Raw genomic sequence first — 17,913 nt, forward strand, 5'->3', positions numbered from 1 at the left:
TTATAGGATTATTCCCTGGAGAATTATCCATGGGATTGTGCCTGACTCGTCGTTGGAAGCCATCAATCCATGGAAAAAGCCTCTCTCTGATACCAATTGATGCAGCGAAAGGTCGATTACCGTCTTCCTCGATTGTTAAACGCCTTGAATTCACAAGATTCTCTTGAACCCACAAGAGAGATTTCTCGAATCCACGAGAGAAATAAAATAACTTTTAAGAATTTTATTGATTGAATAATTAAAAAATGAGTTTAGTATCCTTAAATAATTCCAAATAAACACTAAAAAACATAATCAAAGAGTCCTAATCAAAATATAAAAGAAATTTTGAAAAATGCACAAATTTCTGCGTCCATCAACCTGTCCAGCAGACATGTCAAAATGACTCAAATAGGTTTAGAGATTAGAACTAGAAATTCTGTGAATTTTCAATAGTATTTCAAGTTGTCAACGGATCTATCAACCTATCTAAACTGGCAGAAATCAGCTAGCAAGCAATTTGAAATTTTTGGTGGAATTTCGACTTGTACGTCAATCGCTCAACTATGTTGAATTTTGTCAATTTCTCCTTGGAATTCTTCCGGTCCATGTGCATTAGGAATGTGTTTGATCCTCGTCCTACATCAGACTCCTGAATGTGGGACCCACAATGATATATGTGATTACGCCCACACCATTCGACTGTATTGAAAGCTCATTTTAAGACATGATCCAAAAAATGAAACATGCATTTCCAAATCCTACCCTATGCATTGGTATTGAAAGCTCATTTTAGGGCATGATAAAAAATGCAGCACTTTCAAATTCTAGATGGACTATAGTACAGGAAACAATAGTGATTGACCATTAAAACCTTCCTGTGGGTCACAAAAGCTTTGGATCAAGACGATAATTGTGTGGTCTCTTCGTCCAGGTGTTTGTTACCTTGTTAACGGGTTGGATTGTAAACAAATATTCTGGTGGAATCCATGAAAATTTTAATAACAAGGATTCAATCACAACTGTTTCTTGTGGTTTGGTCTACTTAATAATTGGGTCAGCTTCATTATTGGGATCATGCCCTAAAATGAGCTTTCAAGATGGTTGGAAGGTGTGTCTAAGGGACATAGGTGACTGTCAGGGTACCACCTTCCTTGGTGATCCAAGATCTCACGTAATCCGCACCTCAGATGAACGGTCCCAACTCTACCACATGTTCCAGGAAGGAAAACGTTTTGAGCGCGGTTTCCCGTGACACCTAATGTTGCAAGCTAAGTGGGGCCCACCATAATGTTTGTGAGAAATCTAGGTAATGAGGCCGGAACTGAGACAGATCCACGCACCAGAAAAAGTAGAGATTGAATGTCCGCCGTTGGATAATTAGTGAGACAAATCCACGTACCAGAAAAACCAAGGATTGAAAGTCCACCGTTGAAAAATTAGTGAGGCAGCAGGAGTTCTGGATCAGCCTTATGAACGGCTTAGATGGCAAATAAACATAACGATGAACCCTCGGAAGGTATCAATGATTGGCATTTCCCTCCCCTCATTTCCTGTTTGTGTGGCTGACCTGAGCTTTGGATCTGACTCAATTTTTATTATTAGGTCTTGACATCCAAAACAGATGGACGGTATGGATTTCTCACAAACATGATGGTGGGCTCCACTACTTTCCGACCGCAGGAATCGGAGTCCAAAACTTCTATGCGGAAGCAATCCACTAATAAAATTAAGGGCCATCTGGACTCTGATATGGTTAACCTGGCATACAAACAGCTGTAGGTCCCACATTTGGATTCCATCATGGGTAGGCCCCAGACACTAGAACGCATCTGATCAGTCAAATCTCTACAAAATGGAGAGAGCTTGTCTACATACCACTACATCGTCACCTTCTTCTACTGTGCTTTTGGTAGCCTGTCTTTCATTATTTTTCCGGCTACTTTCAATCTGTTTCCCGCCAATGGACACCCAAAATCCCCACGTAGCAATCCTCCCCAGCCCCGGCATGGGCCACATCATCCCCCTCCTAGAGTTCGGTAAACGGTTAGTTACTCTCTACAACTTCCACGTCAGCTTCTTCGTCCTAACAGCCGACGCCTCAGCTATCCCAAACCCACCTTCTCCGCTCCACAAATCTTCCACAAGGCCTTAACATCATCCACCTCCCACCGGCCGACGTCTCTGGACTGTTCCCGGCCGACGCTGCGATAGAGACCCGAATATCTGTAATCGTTAGAGAATCAGTCCCTGCCCTTCGGTCCGCGCTAGCTGAGTTGGCGCGGCCCACCATCCTCGTCGTCGACATCTTCGGCACCGACACGTTCCCGATAGCAGATGAGCTACACATGCCTAAGTACGTGTTCTTCACATCGACAGCGATGCTGCTAGCTCTCCTCATGTATTTGCCAACGCTCGACGTGGCGGTTACAGGCGAGTACGTCCATCTCCAAGAACCGCTGCAGATTCCTGGCTGCAAGCCTATCCAGATTGAGAACATGATGGACCCGTTGCAGGACCGGAAGAACGATCGGTACCTATGGGTGTTACACCAAGCACGCCGATACACAATGGCCCAGGGAATTCTAGTTAACACGTGTGAAGATCTTGAGCCAAGAACCATCAACGCCTTGAGAGAGGACCCTGTACTAAGGCAAATCCCAACACCATCTGTTCATCCTGTGGGCCCGATAATACAATCAGAAACCCCATTACTTTCAGGAAATGAGTGTTTGGCATGGTTGGACCGGCAACCGGATGAATCAGTCATATATGTGTAGTTCGAGAGTGGCGGGACATAATTAATCAGCTGAGCAGATTACTGAGCTGGCATGGGGGTTGGAGTTGAGTCGGCAACCATTCCTTTGGGTGGTCCGTCCGCCTAGTGGAAATGAGAAATCGGCAACTTACTTAACGTCAGGCGGGCAATGCAGCCACCCGTCGGAGTACTTGCCAGATGGGTTTCTAACAAGGACACAAGGAATTGGATTGGTGGTTCCTTCGTGGGGCCCGCAGAGAGAGATCTTGAGACATAAGGCGACAGGTGGATTTCTAACCCATTGCGGGTGGAATTCTACGCTAGAGAGCATTGTCTATGGTGTGCCAATGATCGCCTGGCCACTCTTTGCTGAGCAGAAGATGAATGCATCGACATTGACAGAGGAGCTCAAGGTTGCAGTTCAACCGCTGGTGTCTCTGGAGAGTGAAGGAGTGAGACGAGAGGAGATCGAGAGGGTGGTGAGATTGGTGATGGAGAGTGAAGATGGAAAGGCGTTGAGGAGCAGGGTGAAGGAGGTGAGGGACAGTGTCTTGAGAGGTTTGGATGAGGGTGGTTCCTCGTATAATTCGCTTTCTCATGTTGTCAATGAATGGAAAATCTGTCTCCAAAAGCCCAAGGGAAATGTAGAGTAGCTGTTTTATGAATACCCACCTTAATTTAGGAAGTGTTTTGGTCTCTGTTTCCTCCTTGAGTTAAGACGGTCTCTCTCTCTCTCTCTCTCTCTCTCTCTCTCTCTCTCTCTCTCTCTCTCTCTCTCTCTCATGTTGGCACCTGTGATCACACGTGTGGAGTGGCCAATTGCCCCCTCATTTTAAATAAGACAATGCTCATCCCATTTTCTGTTGTTTTCTAATAATGGTTTTAGCCTATATGTGTTGGGACATGGCAGTGTAAGAGGAACTTAGAAAAAGGAAGTAGCCTGATTTGTAAAGAAAGCCAATGGACCAACACCATTCCAATAACTTTCTTTGTGCAAGTTAATTTCTTCACTGGGAGATGGGACTATATGTCCATGGAGTGCATGACTTTATCTCCCTCTGGGGTGTCAGACTGATGTTGCTTTAAGCATTACAAAAACCTTCTTTATTAAATTAGTCAATGCCCTTCTTAACACTGTTTCCCGCCCTATTCCTGTAAGGGAGCTTGTGTTTCTCCTTTAACCTTTTGGCCTCTACGTGGGCTCTTTCTTATTCTTCTTCTTCTTCTTGGTTTTTTTTTTTTTCCAAAGAGTTTGGCTCTTCTGTTGTTTTATTCCTTTCGAATTTTGCCCTTAATTAGTAAGATGAGAATCATCTTTCTTGCTTTCTCAAAAATAAAACAAAATAACAATAATAATAATAATCTTTCTTCACTGCATGCAAGGCATACATGAATATCCCACGAGCATGTCTTCAATTTGATGTATATATTTTATCCACGCCATCCATTTATTTTGAAATATCATTTTAAGGAGTGAGCCCAAAAATGAGGCATATCAAAGGCTCATGTGGACCACACCATAGAAAGCAGTGAAATTGAATATAACTCATTTTTTAGCACATGATGTTAAATTAAATACTAAATCCAATGGACGGATTGGATTTGACACATAAATCACTAGAGGACCATAACCCTTATAACATGACAACCTACAACCATGAACTCCACACGTTACATAACCTCGACTCATATAACATGACAACCACGGCCCATATTAACCATGACACATATAACATGACAACCATGACCCATATAACAACTTCCAAGAATTTGACCATACTACAATACCGGTATGGTCAAAATCCCTATGTTATATAGGTACGTAATTTAAGAGTATTTTGGGAACCTCAACTATAGCAGTTACAGTTTTTCATTCAGTAGATTGGATTTCACGTTCAAAAAGCCAACAATATCTTAGTTTTACTGCAAAATACATGTTTAATGCAAGTACTCCACTGGGAGTGGATTAGGTGAGACCCCGGCCTCATCCAAGACACTGCGGACCTTATGGTGGGGCCTAACTTTCTTTTTTTGTCTGAAATCTCATGTTGATTGATCCCCCGCACTAACTGTGGGGAGAAACATGCGCTTCATCTACAGATCCCCTCTGTCAGCTCAAATAGTCCAGCTACAATTCAATGCATTCAAATCAACAACCCAAAACCTCATCTCTAACAGTTTGTGTTTTGAATGTGACCAGGTAATTTCAAGAAACAAAATCCGATAACTGGTGACCCTAACAGGCAGGTTCCATCAACCCTCAGTCTGCTACCTCAGCTGTCGGATTGTGCTCCTCACAGTTACAGCACTTGCAGTATTTAAGGTGTAAGTTCACTTTGCCACAGTCCTTGCAACCCCATTTCCCAACAGCCTTCCTCTTAACCGCATACTTCCCGCAGAACTCACAGAAGTATTTTGCATACTGTCTCACTTCCTTCTTTTTGATCTGCTTCCTCAAGCTGGTACGACCATATCTCGTACCATTCTTGCCCACGATTCGGGCCTTCTTTGTATGCTCGGTCATTTTCACTGCTGGGGAAGAACGGAAAGGGCCGGAATGCAGTGCTGCGTAATTTCAATGCTAACGTCTTCGTTTCGATTTCCTAGTGGGGGTGGCTGACCGTGGAGTGTGTACTGACAGTGGGTGCGTACTAACAAGCTAACCCAAAAAAAAAAAACCCACCTTGTCCATCCATTTCTCCGTATCATTTTAGTGGTGCATTATACAAAAAATGAAGTAAATCCAATTATCAGGTCGACCATACCACCGGAAACTGTGGTGATTGACCATTAATGAGCCACAGAAGTTTAGTGCATTTCCGAGTGCTCCCTCTTCCAAAGTCTGGAGATCCCTTCCCGGCCTTTCCTTGCCAAAACTGTGCAGCATGTAAAATGGTCCAGACCCAGCACGGGGTGGGTGAAAGTGAAAGTAGATGGCTCTGCTATCGGCAACCTTGGCCCATCTGGGAGGGGCGGGCTTTGCAGAGATTCCTCCAGTTCCTTTCTGTTCGCTTTCTCCTCTAGCTATGGGGTAGGTACTAATAATAGGGCTGAACTCCGGCCTCTATATGACGCTATGTCCCTGTGTGAAATTTGGGTATAGTTAGTTAGAGCTAGAATCTGTCTCAAAATGTGTGGTGGATGCATTCAATGAGAACTCTTCTCCAACTTGGAAGTGGAGATATTGGTGGGCTAGGATCAGAAGATTGAAGAATAGGCGAGTTTTCTCATTATCCCTCATCCCTAGAGAAGGGAATTGCCCAGCCGATGGCCTGGCAAAGGCTGGTGCGATTAAATCAAAATCATTCGGCCATTGAGACTGTTAGATACCTCCCGATGTGCATAAGTGATGTAAAGTAGGTTGCGGACAATTTCATGGCCAAGATGGATCAGAAAAGGCCCGGTCGACGACAGAAGTAATCCAGACCATTGGACCTTAAATCGGGCGTATCTCGCAATCCAGAATGAGTTATCTGACGTAAAATATATGATTTTGGAGTAGAACGAGCTACTTTAGCCAACCAACCCCGCTATGCAGAGTTGCGCAACCCGGAATTGCGAAAAACCCCTAGATCAACTGTCGTTTTCCTATTTTAATTTCGTTTTTACTATAAATAGTAAGTTTTAGTTTGATTATAACTCTTCATCCGTCGGGCTTTAGGAGTTGCGCCCAACGTGAAAAGAGCTTAGAATAATTAGGAGAACAGTTTGGTGAAGCCAAATAGGACACTTACTATTTTTGGCCAAAAACCTTGCGCACTAGTAGACATCACGACCGTCTATAAATAGTAAGTTTACTATTTATAGTAAGTCGCGAATTCTAGGAGTTTTAGTTGTAGTTTGATACTGATTTCTTTCTCATTGCTTGGTACCCCTATTTAAAGGGTTGTGAACTCGTTTTTACTAATGAATTAATCAATTTTGAATTTATTAGAATTTATTTCTATTTTCTGCTTTCTTTTCTCGTGGATTCAAGAAGTCTCTGTGATGAGTCCAGAGAAGTTCCGTGGATTCGGAATAGTTATCCTCTTGAAGAAGACGGTGCTCGACCTCACGTTCTCTCTTGCGTCAATAAAAGGCCTGTATATGTTAGATAAAATAGGTCTGGGCTCCATTAAGGAGACATGAAGATGTCCATAGTAGCGTTGGGGTGCTGGGCGTGTACATGGATATGATAGGCAGTCCTGGGTTCCTATTTTTCTAGTGGGGAGGCCCGAATCTCTGTATCTCTTTTTGAATATATATACAATCATATTTTTATTTTTATTTTAAAAGATGATATTTGTTTTTATTTTTCCCTTCATCTAGGCTTATGTGACCTCGTCGACTAATTGTTTGGCAAATAGACACTATGAAAATTAAGGCGTGCCTTAAAAAGATTTTTTTTTAAAAAAAAAAATTTTTTTAATTATTTTTTATGATGGGGTGTTCAATCACCACCGTTTACCCCAAGTATGGTTCACTTGATAATTGAATCTTGTTCAGTCTCATCTCTGGACATTTCTTGGGACGGTCGCAGGCGCAATCTACTGCACCAGGAAACATCTAATCTCAATTTTATCGGGGGAGACATGGGTTTGCAAAGGAAGCGGATTGGCTGGTGTACCTCACACCCGTTTTATAGCTGTGTATGGGCGTCAGCAAGTTTTGTGGGTCTTATCATGAGGTATGTGTTATATCCAAACCGTCCATTCATTTGACGAGCTCATCCTAAGGTTTCAAACGAAAAATAAGACAAATCTAACTATTAACTGGACCACACTACAAAAAGCAGTGGGGGATTGAACTTCTACCATTGAAACCCTTTTTTGGGTCACAAAAGTTTTGGATCAATATGAAATTTGTTTTTCCTCTTTATTCAGGTCCTTGTGACCTTATGAACAGATTGGATGGAAAATAAACATTATGGTGGGCCCTACGAATTGTTTAACGGTGAAAATCATTATCTCTGCTGCTATTTGTGGTGTGGTCCACATAATCTTTGGATATGATTTATTTTTTGGATAATGCTCTAAAATGATCTCCAAAAATAAATGAACGGTGTAGATATAATAAATACATCACTTTGAGGCCATGTAACTGTGAACTACTTTGAACCGTTCGTACAACTCGGAGCTCGAGGAGCGTCAGCGCTCGTCTTCGCACGACACGTACTTACAGCCGCTGTGTGGTACAACAGCCAATCCGCTTCCGTTTGCAAAGTGCATCCAAACGGATCCTCAACCGCCACTTGGATCCAATTGGCATTTATGCCTGAGACGCCCCTCGGACGGTACGTCCGAAGCTAAGTGGGGCTCACTAATTTTACGAGAAATCTACTCTGTTCATCTGTTTTAGGAGATCATTTTAAAACATGTGACCAAAAATCAACTGGATCCAAAACTCAAGGAAGCCATACGAGTGAGAAAATGAAGCGTCTCCTGTTGAAAACTTCCTAACCCTTCGATGTTTGTATGCCATTTAAACTGTTTATAAGTTCATTCCCTCTCTACTGAGCTGAAAACCTAAAAAAAACTTAGCCTGGTATAAAACTTTGGTGACTGCGCAAATGTTTCAACTATGATCACTTCCAACCTCGTTATCTGGGGGCTGATTTCGCCAGACAAAGTGGGTTGGGAACCATTAGAAAAAATATTGATTTTATTTTTGCTAGACAAAGTGGGCTGGGGACCATTAGAAAAAATATTCTTTTGTGTCTGTCTCTAGCCTCCAATGGGCAGTTCAATGGGCGGGCCCACCCTGGTATATCTGTTTATCCAAGCAGTTCATCCAATGCTCATGTGGATGAACACAAAAATGACACATATCCAATGCTCATGTGGACCACACCAAATAATAAGCTTGATTGCATTAAATGTACAAAGCATTAAAGGCCAATTGCATTAAATGCAAGAGTCAACTGTGGTGTGGTCCATTTGAGCGTTGGATCTGCCTCATTTTTTTGATCATGAACTAAAATGATACGAGAAAAGGATGAAAGACTTGGTTAAACAGATACATCACGGTGGGCCCACCCACAGAACTGCCAATTCCGGGCTAGAGACCGCGTCCCATAGGTAGGATGCCTCTTTCTTGTTAAGCCTATATGACAGACTGCCCCTAGTTTCCTGAAGACAGGGGAAGCCTGAAAAGCTGTCCAGGTTCTGTACAGCTTATGCGTGAAAAATAAATAAATAAATGAAAGTGTGGTCATTCAATTTCCACTGTTTCCTCTTACGTGGCCTAGCTGAGCTTTGGATCAGTATAAGTTTTGGTTGTATATACTAAAATGAGTGTCCGTTTGGGATGGACAGGATGAATTCCTAACAAACATCATGGTAGGCCCCGCCTAGCTTCCCAGTGCAGGAACTTTATGCAAAAGGCTTTTTACATCACGGTGGGCCCCACCTAACATTATGTGGAATTGCTGGCCCATGGACTGAAAATCACATGCATGGCTGGAAAGCTCAGACCATTCGGTTGTGAGTTTGACTGATTGAATGTACGCTGATGCACCTAACATGCTATTGAATTAGTGGCCCACGGAATGAAAATCGCATAGCTGAAAAGCTCAGATCATTTGATTGTGAGTTTTAACCAATTTCGACCTCTTGCAGGCCACCTGTTGGACAGCTATGATTACCTGGGAAGCCGATTAGCTGTTACCCGGGTACACCTCACCGTGGGCCATCTTAATGATGTGTTCAATATCTACTCTTTCCATTGGTTCTTTTATATCCAGGCTATCCATCCTTTCTTCTAGCCCACGCTACCATGTGATCCCAAAAATCAAGAAAATCCAAATCTCATGTGGACAACACCACAGGAAATAGTGATTACTGAATGCCCACCATTAAAAACATCTCAGGACCCACCGTAAGCCCATCCTAAATGTTTATTTGCCAGCCAATCCGTTGATAAGTCAAACAGACCTGGATTAATGGGAAATATAAATATAAGATTGATCCAAAACTTTTGTGGCCTGCAAAAAAGTTTTTAATGATCATTTACTGCTTATGATGTGGTCCATGGAAGGTTTGGATCTGCTTAAATTTTGATACAACAACTTAAAATAATCTAAACAAACAGATGTAGGGAGTCAATATTGCCAGTGACCCAGGCACATATATGTTCCCGTGCATAGGGATGTGTGGAGCTAATGGAGATGTCTCTTACAAATAGAGGTGGGCATCGAGTGGAGTTGGACCAAGTTAGGGCTGATTTGACTGGATTCGGTTTTGAAATAGGCTTGACCTGAACTTGACCCAACTCGGTACCGAGTCCAGCATGCCTGACCCGATCCAAGTTCGGGTTTGGGCTTGATCAATTCGAACCGAATTGGACCCGGTTACAAATATCAATTCGGGTTGAGTCGGCATAGTGCAATGGGTATTCACGGGCTGAAATCTCAACTCAAGACCTAGATTCACTTGCCGAATTGCAGCCTCTCCATCAGCATCTTAGATCTGACGATTTCTTATTTTTATTTTTTAATCTTTTTTTTATTATTATTTTTAATATATATGTACTAGTCAAGTTTCCATCAAGTCGAGTCGGTACCGAGTTGGATTTCAAGTTAAATCAAGTTACGGGGTAACTCAAATTCAACTCAGTTTGAATTCGGATTGGAAGAAGACGATTCACCCACTTAGTTCGGATCAAGTCGGACCTAAACGAGTTGGATGAGTTGAGTCCTCCCGTGCCTAGCTCTAGCGACAAATTCATCTGTGTTGAAAGACCATGATCTCCCTAGAAGCCCACGCGGGCCGTGGGAATTGAAGGCCTTGGGTTCAACCTAAGTTTTATATTAAGATGAAACTGGTTCCCACAGTTTATCAAAGTGGTAATAACGGCTTTAAGAAGGTTTCAAATATAGATGCTTCTATTCACAATGTTTTATTGGTGCAGCCTACCTGAGTTTTGAATCTATTTAATTTTTAAAATCTTGTCTTATTATGGTCTTTCAAAATAGATGGACGGAATGGATTTGTCAAAAATATTTTTATATACCCCAAACAACCCCGGCTACCAGGTATTGCGGATTGCCTGTTGAACTTGGTGGTGTGTTTACGTTACCAAGTTTTGTAAACTCCATTTTATGTACGTGATTTACCCACACCGTTGATATCATTTTATGGGAAGCGGATTGGCTGGTGTACCACACACCACCGATCTGGCTGGCGTGGGTACGTGTCGTGTGAAGCCCAGCTCTGCCGCTCCAGCTCCGATTGTACCGACGGTTCAAAGGAGATCAAAGTTACATGGCCCCTGAAATGATGTATTAATTATATCCATACCGTTCATCCATTTTGCGAGATCATTTTAGAGGACGACCTCAAAAATGATTCATATCCAAAGCTTAAGTGGACCACACCACAAATAATAGTGAGGAGAATAATTCTCACTGGTAAAACATTTATAAGGCTCACCGTCACGTTTATGACCCCAGAAGGGTTTTAATGGTAGATGTTCAATTCCCGCGATGATTTTTGCAGTGTGGTCCACTTGATCTTTGGAGATGTGGATTTGTCTTATTTTTTGTCTTAAGCCTTAGGACAAGCTCCCAACTAAAGGACTGATGAGATATACCACATATCTCATGATGGGACCCACCGAATTTGGTGACATTAAACTACCAGCCAAGCAGATCTGTGGTGTGTGGTACACCAGACAATCTGCCTCCCATTTTAAGACATGGCTCCAAAACTCAGTTTTGGATCTTTGTTTGATGATTTTTACTCAATTGCTAAGGACTACCTTTTTTTTTTTTTTTTTTTTTAGAGAATTGAGCATTATTAATGACAATTGTAATGCTTGGTTTTTTAATTAATCAAATCATGGGAGCTAATGATTCAGGATGTTTGTCAGGCAGGTACACACTGAAAGAAACACGTCTAAATCTATTTTTAGTCTCAGTTTTGTCTTAATTATCTAAACTGAGACTACAACTCCCATGGTTAAAGGCTTTAACTTCGGTTGTTGAGAACCGATGTTAAAAATAGATTTAACTTCAATTAGAGGCAACTGAGGCTAAAATTTGAATTTAGTCTCAATAGGAAATAATGGAAGCTAAAATTTTAATTTAGCCTCATTTCGAGAAAATTGAAGCTAAAAAGGTTCTTTTAGCCTCATTTGAAGAACCAACGCTATAAAAGTCATTTTAACCTCGGTTGCTAAAATTGAGGCTAAAGCCTTTAGCCATGGGGGTTTCAACCTCGGTTTGGATAACTGAGGCAAAATTGAGGCTAAAAGCTTTAGTCTCATTTTTAAACCTTTTTAGCCACGGTTTTAAACCGAGGCTAAAGCTCCCTTTTCTTGTAGTGGTAGCTCCAAGGCTTAAGTAGATCACACCACACAAAGAAGTGGAAATTAAATTTTAAACTTTTTTTTAGTGGCTACAAAAATTTTAAATCAAGTTGATATTTATGTTTTCTTTTCATTCTAATTTTTGTGACCTTATGAATAGGTTGGGTAAATACCATAGTGAGCCTCTAAGGCCATGTTTGGGCGCATGAGTTACAACGGATCACATGGGATGGAATTACGACCATTCATGCATTGACGAATCCTGTGGAGAGACGGTGACCTTCCAAACATGTTCTCGCTAGTCACATCATAGATTGACGAATCCCATCTACCATATTACATGTTAATCCACCGTAACTCAAGAGCCCAAACACGGCCTAAGGCTTCAACAGTGGGGCATCATTGTCCTCACTGCTTTCTATAGTGTGGTCCATGTTAGCTTCTGGACCCGACTCAATTTTTGGCCTATGACTTAAATTGATTGCAAAATGCATAGGCGATGTGGATATAACATATACATCTAGGTGAGGTCATCAACACACCACTAAGGTCGGTGGTGTCACGCCACCACGCGATCCCGCTTCGTAGATGAAAGGTCCCAACTGTCCCACATGTTCCATTAGAGAAAATGCATAGAAGTTTTTGACGCTGTCGACTGCGACCTCCCTACCGTTGCAAACTAAGCGGGGTGCATTGTGATGTTTGTGAGTAATTTACTCCACTCATTCAAAACTCAGGTGGGCCACACAGCAGGAAAAGTAAGGGTTGAATGCCTACCGCTAAAAAATATTCACGAGGCAACAGAAGTTCTAGATCAGCCTAATATTTTTGTAATGAGAATGACCTTATGAACGGTTTGGATGGCAAATAAAGATAACGAGGAAACTTGGGAAGGTATCAACGGTTGGAATTTCCCTCCCCACGTTTCCCCGTTTGTGTAGCCGACTTGCTCTTTCAATCTGTTAGGATCATGCCATAAAATGACCTTTCAAAACAGATGGATGGGATGGATTTGTCACAAATATTACTGTGGGCCCTACCTACGTTCGGACTGTGTCCAAAACTTCTATGCGGAACTCACTTATAAAATTATGGAAACGGATTGCCTACTCCCCTGACACCAGCCAATGGCTGGTGGTCGGTGCTCCGTGGGACCCACCATGATGTATGTGTTTCATCCATGTTGTCCATCTATTTTTACAGATTATTTTACAGTATGAGACAAAAAATTAGGTATATTCCAATCTCAAGTGGACCACATTATAGGAAACAGTGTTGAATGAGCGTCGACCATTAAAAACATTTTAGGGGCCATAAAAGCTTTGAATCAAGCTGATTTTTGTTTTTCCCTTCATCTGAGCCTGTATGATCTAATAAACAGATTGGATATCAAATAAACAGTACATTGAGCCCTAGGAGGATTTTAATGGTAGATATCCAATCACTATTGTTTTCATGTGGTGTGGACTATCTGAGAGTTATATACCTCTAATTTTTGGGTTGAAGTACTAAAATGATCTTTAAAAATGTATGAACGGAATGGAATAAAAACATACATTATGGTAGGGCCCAAAGAGCACCGAGCACCAGCCACGCGGAGTAGCCAATCCGTTTCCTAAAATTACGGGCCGAACTAGGCAAGGAAGCGAACTGGGCGGTGTACCACACGCCAGCTATACAGCTGGCCTATTGACATCAGCAAGTTTTGTGGGTGTCATCTCAAGGTATGTGTTATATCCAAACTGTCCATTCATTTGAAGAGCTCGTCTTGTCTTACGGCTTGAGCCAAAAAAATAAAAAAAAAAAGATACATCTAAATTAATATTTGATTCAGCTGCTCGCTATTACCACGGAACATAGGATCCGCACTCCCAGTTTGAATTCCATCGTGGGTGGTCCCCAAGCTAAGAAATATCTAATCAATAAGCCTCATCAAATCTCTATAAAATTGAGAGCTTGTCTACATATCAGCACTGCAAAATTATCTCTTTCTTCCTGTTCTTCTCGACTTTTGTACCCTCTCTTTCGATCTTTTTCCGGCCAATGGCCACCCAAAACCCTCACGTGGCAATCCTCCCCAGCCCCGGTATGGGCCACATCATCCCCCTCCTAGAGTTCGGTAAACGGTTAGCCACTCTCAACGGATTCCACGTAAGCTTGTTCATCCCAACAACCGATGCCTCAGCTGCCCAATCCCACTTCTTCCGCTCCATAAATCTTCCCCAAGGCCTTCACATCATCCACCTCCCACCGGCCAACGTCTCTGGACTGATCCCTACCGACGCCACGATAGAGACCCGATTGTCTATCATCATTAGAGAATCAGTCCCCACCCTTCGGTCTGCGCTAGCTGACTTGGCACTGCCCACCATCCTCGTTGTCGACATCTTCGGCACCGACGCATTCTCGATTGCAGAAGAGCTAAACATACCTAAATATGTATTCTTCACATCGACGGCAATGCTGCTAGCGTTCCTGATGTATTTGCCAAAGCTCGATGTGGAGGTTACAGGCGAGTACGTCCATCTCCAAGAACCAGTACGGATTCCCGGCTGCAAGCCTATCAAGATCGAGAACTTGGTCGATGCATTGCAGGACCGGAAGAACGATCGGTACGGATGGATGTTACACCATGCACGCCAATACAGAATGGCCCAAGGAATTCTAGTTAACACATGTGAAGGTCTTGAGCCAAGAACAATCAAGGCCTTGAGAGAGGACCCGATTCTAAGGAAAATCCCAACACCATCCGTTCATCCAGTGGGCCCGATAATACAATCAGAAGCTCCATTGCTTTCAGGAAAAGATTGTTTGATGTGGTTGGACCGGCAACCGGATGAATCAGTCATATATGTGTCGTTCGGGAGTGGTGGGACACTATCAGCTGAGCAGATGACTGAGCTGGCGTGGGGGTTGGAGTTGAGTCGGCAACCATTCCTTTGGGTGGTCCGTCCGCCTAGTGGAAATGAGAAATCAGCAACTTATTTCACATCAGGTGGGCGATGCAACCACCCATCGGAGTACTTGCCAGATGGGTTTCTAACAAGGAACCGGGGAATTGGGTTGGTGGTTCCGTCGTGGGGACCGCAGAGAGAGATCTTGAGCCACAAGGCGACGGGGGGATTTCTAACGCATTGTGGGTGGAATTCGACACTAGAGAGCATTGTCTATGGAGTGCCCATGATCGCCTGGCCGCTCTATGCCGAGCAGAAGCTGAATGCATCGACATTGACAGAGGAGCTCAAGGTTGCAGTTCGACCTATAGTGTTGCCGGAGAAGGAAGGAGTGGGACGAGAGGAGATCAAGAGGGTGGTGAGATTGGTGATGGACGTTGAAGATGGAAAGGCCTTGAGGGGCAGGGTGAAGGAGGTGAGGGACAGTGTCTTGAAGGGTTTGGATGAAGGGGGTTCCTCATATAATTCGCTTTCTCATGTTGTCGATGAATGGAAAATCAGTCTCCAAACGTCCAGAGGAAACGTAGAGTAGCTGCTTTATGAATTATCTACCCTAATTTTGTAAGTGGTTTGCTGTTTTCTATTTTGTTGTTGTTGTCTTAAATACGTAAACAACAGGGTCTATCGATACCATCGAAGTTCCATCAAAGATGCCAGCGAGAAAATTCAAAAACTTCATGTTGGTCGATGAAACTTTTAGTGTTGCTACTTGATGTTATCGAAATAAGTTCGATGTCATCGAAGTCCCATTAAAGATGTGCGTAGAATTGTGTAAGTGTGTGATTTGTTTCCTATTCCAGTTGTGATACTTTATATACGAGTGTAATTGGAATTCGAGAGTATGTGAGGGCTTTATTTCAAGGGCAGGGCTTAAGGATTGTTCGAATTGGTAACACTCCATCCCTTGTAATTTCTATTTTTATAGTGCATTACTCATCACTTTATGCCATGGTTTTTTTCCGAAGGTATTTTCCACGTAAATTTAGGATTGTTCTTGTTTGGACTTGGTTGTGCAATTGCAAATATTTTGCTTGATTCGTCGCTTGTTGTTTCCATAGTTTCTAACAACTGGTATCAGAGATAATATTGAGAAGCAAGTTTAATATAAAAGTAACATATTAATGACATCTAACCCAAAGTTCAATTTAGAAAAATATTCAGGTAAAAATAATTTTGAACTATGAAAAGTTAAGATGAACGGTATCCTATTTTAGCAAGGATTAGACGATGTTCTCCTTGAAAAATAACTTGAATTTATGATAGAAGAAGAATAAAACAAAATGGATAAGATAATGAGAACATTTATCCAATTGTACTTAACGGATGTGGTCCTCTATAATGTTATGAGAGAGAAAATTACAGAAGTACATGGGCAAAATTTGAGAATATCTATGCGAAGAAATCTTTTAAGAATCGTATGCATTTAAAGCTACGGTTGTTCAATCTGAAGATAATATAATTAAGGGGGTGACGTTGAGGCCCATATTAGTAACTTTAATAAGTTAATTTGTAAATTGTTAGATATAGAGGAAACGATGAAAGATGAGAATCATGCATGTATACTATTGAATTTTCTACTAGCATCATATGAGTCGTTCAAGAGTACTCTTTGTGCACCAATAGAACGACTATTAGTGTTGAGACCGTTATCTTAGCCCTTTAGTCAAAGGCGATGAGAAAGAAAAACGGCGACGTAAGTGCTTCTAAAGATGCACTGATTATAAGAGGGAGAAATTCTAAGCAGGATAGTTGACCTTCACGATCGAGGTCCAAATCCAAAGGCAAGGGCAAAACAAGTTGAAGTGTTAGAATTATGGCATGTCATAACACATGAAGAATGATTGTCATAATCCTAAGTCGAGGAATGCGAATTCACATAATTCTTCCGGAAAAGCCAACATTGTAGAATCCAGTGAGGAAGTAAAGGAAAAAGTAAGTTGAAGTGTTGAAATTATGGCATGTCATGACACATGAAGAAGGATTATCATAATCCTAAGTTGAGAAATGAGAATTCAGATAGTTCTTCTACAGAAGCCAACATTGTAGAATCCAGTGAGGAAGCGAACGGTGGTGATGTGCTGACCGCATCAAAATGCAGGTACTTTGACAAAAAAAGGATTTTGGATAAGGGGTTTCTTACCCCATGACCCCTCATCAAAGTTGGTTTACTAATTATAATGAATGAGATGGTAGCCCGGTATTTATGGACAATGATAATGCCTGTAAAGTTGTATGCGTTGGATCGATGCGCATCAAGATGTTTGATGCCATGAAGCGTATCTTGACTGAAGGAAAACATCCTGATCACACCCCAAAAAGCTTGCATGATCTCAATCCACCCACATGGATGGATTTTCAGGATCCGGCTCACCTTGTGGACGTTTTTTTATATCCGATCATGGGACCCATCTCAGATTGGTACGGTTTTCAGTCGATTGGAGAAGATGATGGCCATGATCATGGAAAATCTTGATTGAAGGGCTCATCTTCCGATTTGACCCTTATGAATGGACTAGATTGGTCCCAGAGAGATTGTGGACCCCTTTTGAGGAGAGACTAACAAATTCTCGATGGTTTCTGAGTTGTTATGATGCACACAAGATATCTTGTGCACCGACGAATTCTCGTCCAAAAACTCGATCAGTCTTCCAGGAGGTCCTGCTTCCGACGTCTGAGATGCTCTAGAGTGGCTTCTAGAGCCAACGGACGGCTTAGATAGCATTTGGATGAAAAAAAAATCTGTAACCGAAAGATTCCCTAGCGGCTTTGTTTCTTTGGCTGGGACTAGTTTGGAGGGCTGAGATTTCACAAATTGAAGGGCTGAGATCTAGAGAAACATCTCTCCTCGGATCGCCAGCGCGACAACTTGAAACGGGAACTTTGGTTTTCGGAAACTTCACCCTCGCAACTCAGCTTATGCCCGAGTTTGTTCTCACG

At 42.2% G+C, this 17,913-nt stretch overlaps 3 protein-coding genes and 1 pseudogene across 3 annotated transcripts; 3 read left to right on the top strand and 1 right to left on the bottom strand.

Annotated features, from left to right (window-relative positions):
* Nucleotides 1–1,483: 1,483 nt before the first annotated feature.
* Nucleotides 1,484–2,759, top strand: LOC131219049 (hydroquinone glucosyltransferase-like). The gene is made up of 2 exons (XM_058214011.1): nt 1,484–1,498; nt 2,073–2,759. Exons 1-2 carry the CDS (start codon nt 1,484–1,486, stop codon nt 2,757–2,759), a joined length of 702 nt encoding a protein of 233 aa, XP_058069994.1.
* A 25-nt stretch (nt 2,760–2,784) lies between these two features.
* Nucleotides 2,785–3,781, top strand: LOC131218228 (anthocyanidin 3-O-glucosyltransferase 5-like; the record flags this gene model as incomplete). The annotated part of the gene is made up of 1 exon (XM_058212908.1): nt 2,785–3,781. A coding segment is annotated over one exon (606 nt), but the record flags the coding sequence as incomplete, so codon positions are not given.
* A 978-nt stretch (nt 3,782–4,759) lies between these two features.
* LOC131218229 (large ribosomal subunit protein eL43z-like) lies at nt 4,760–5,266 on the bottom strand (annotated as a pseudogene).
* An 8,745-nt stretch (nt 5,267–14,011) lies between these two features.
* On the top strand, nt 14,012–15,791 carry LOC131218538 (anthocyanidin 3-O-glucosyltransferase 5-like). The gene has a single exon (XM_058213133.1). The coding sequence runs from the start codon at nt 14,066–14,068 to the stop codon at nt 15,506–15,508; it is 1,443 nt and encodes a 480-aa protein (XP_058069116.1). The 5' UTR covers nt 14,012–14,065; the 3' UTR covers nt 15,509–15,791.
* The last annotated feature ends 2,122 nt before the right edge of the window (nt 15,792–17,913 follow it).

The sequence above is a fragment of the Magnolia sinica genome, chromosome 11 (assembly GCF_029962835.1).
Source record: "Magnolia sinica isolate HGM2019 chromosome 11, MsV1, whole genome shotgun sequence".
In the NCBI taxonomy this organism is placed as follows: Eukaryota; Viridiplantae; Streptophyta; class Magnoliopsida; order Magnoliales; family Magnoliaceae; genus Magnolia; species Magnolia sinica.

What these genes read in the sequence shown, in the direction of transcription:
- LOC131218538 (XM_058213133.1), top strand. Translation starts at nt 14,066, where the DNA reads ATGGCCACCCAAAACCCTCACGTGGCAATCCTCCCCAGCCCCGGTATG.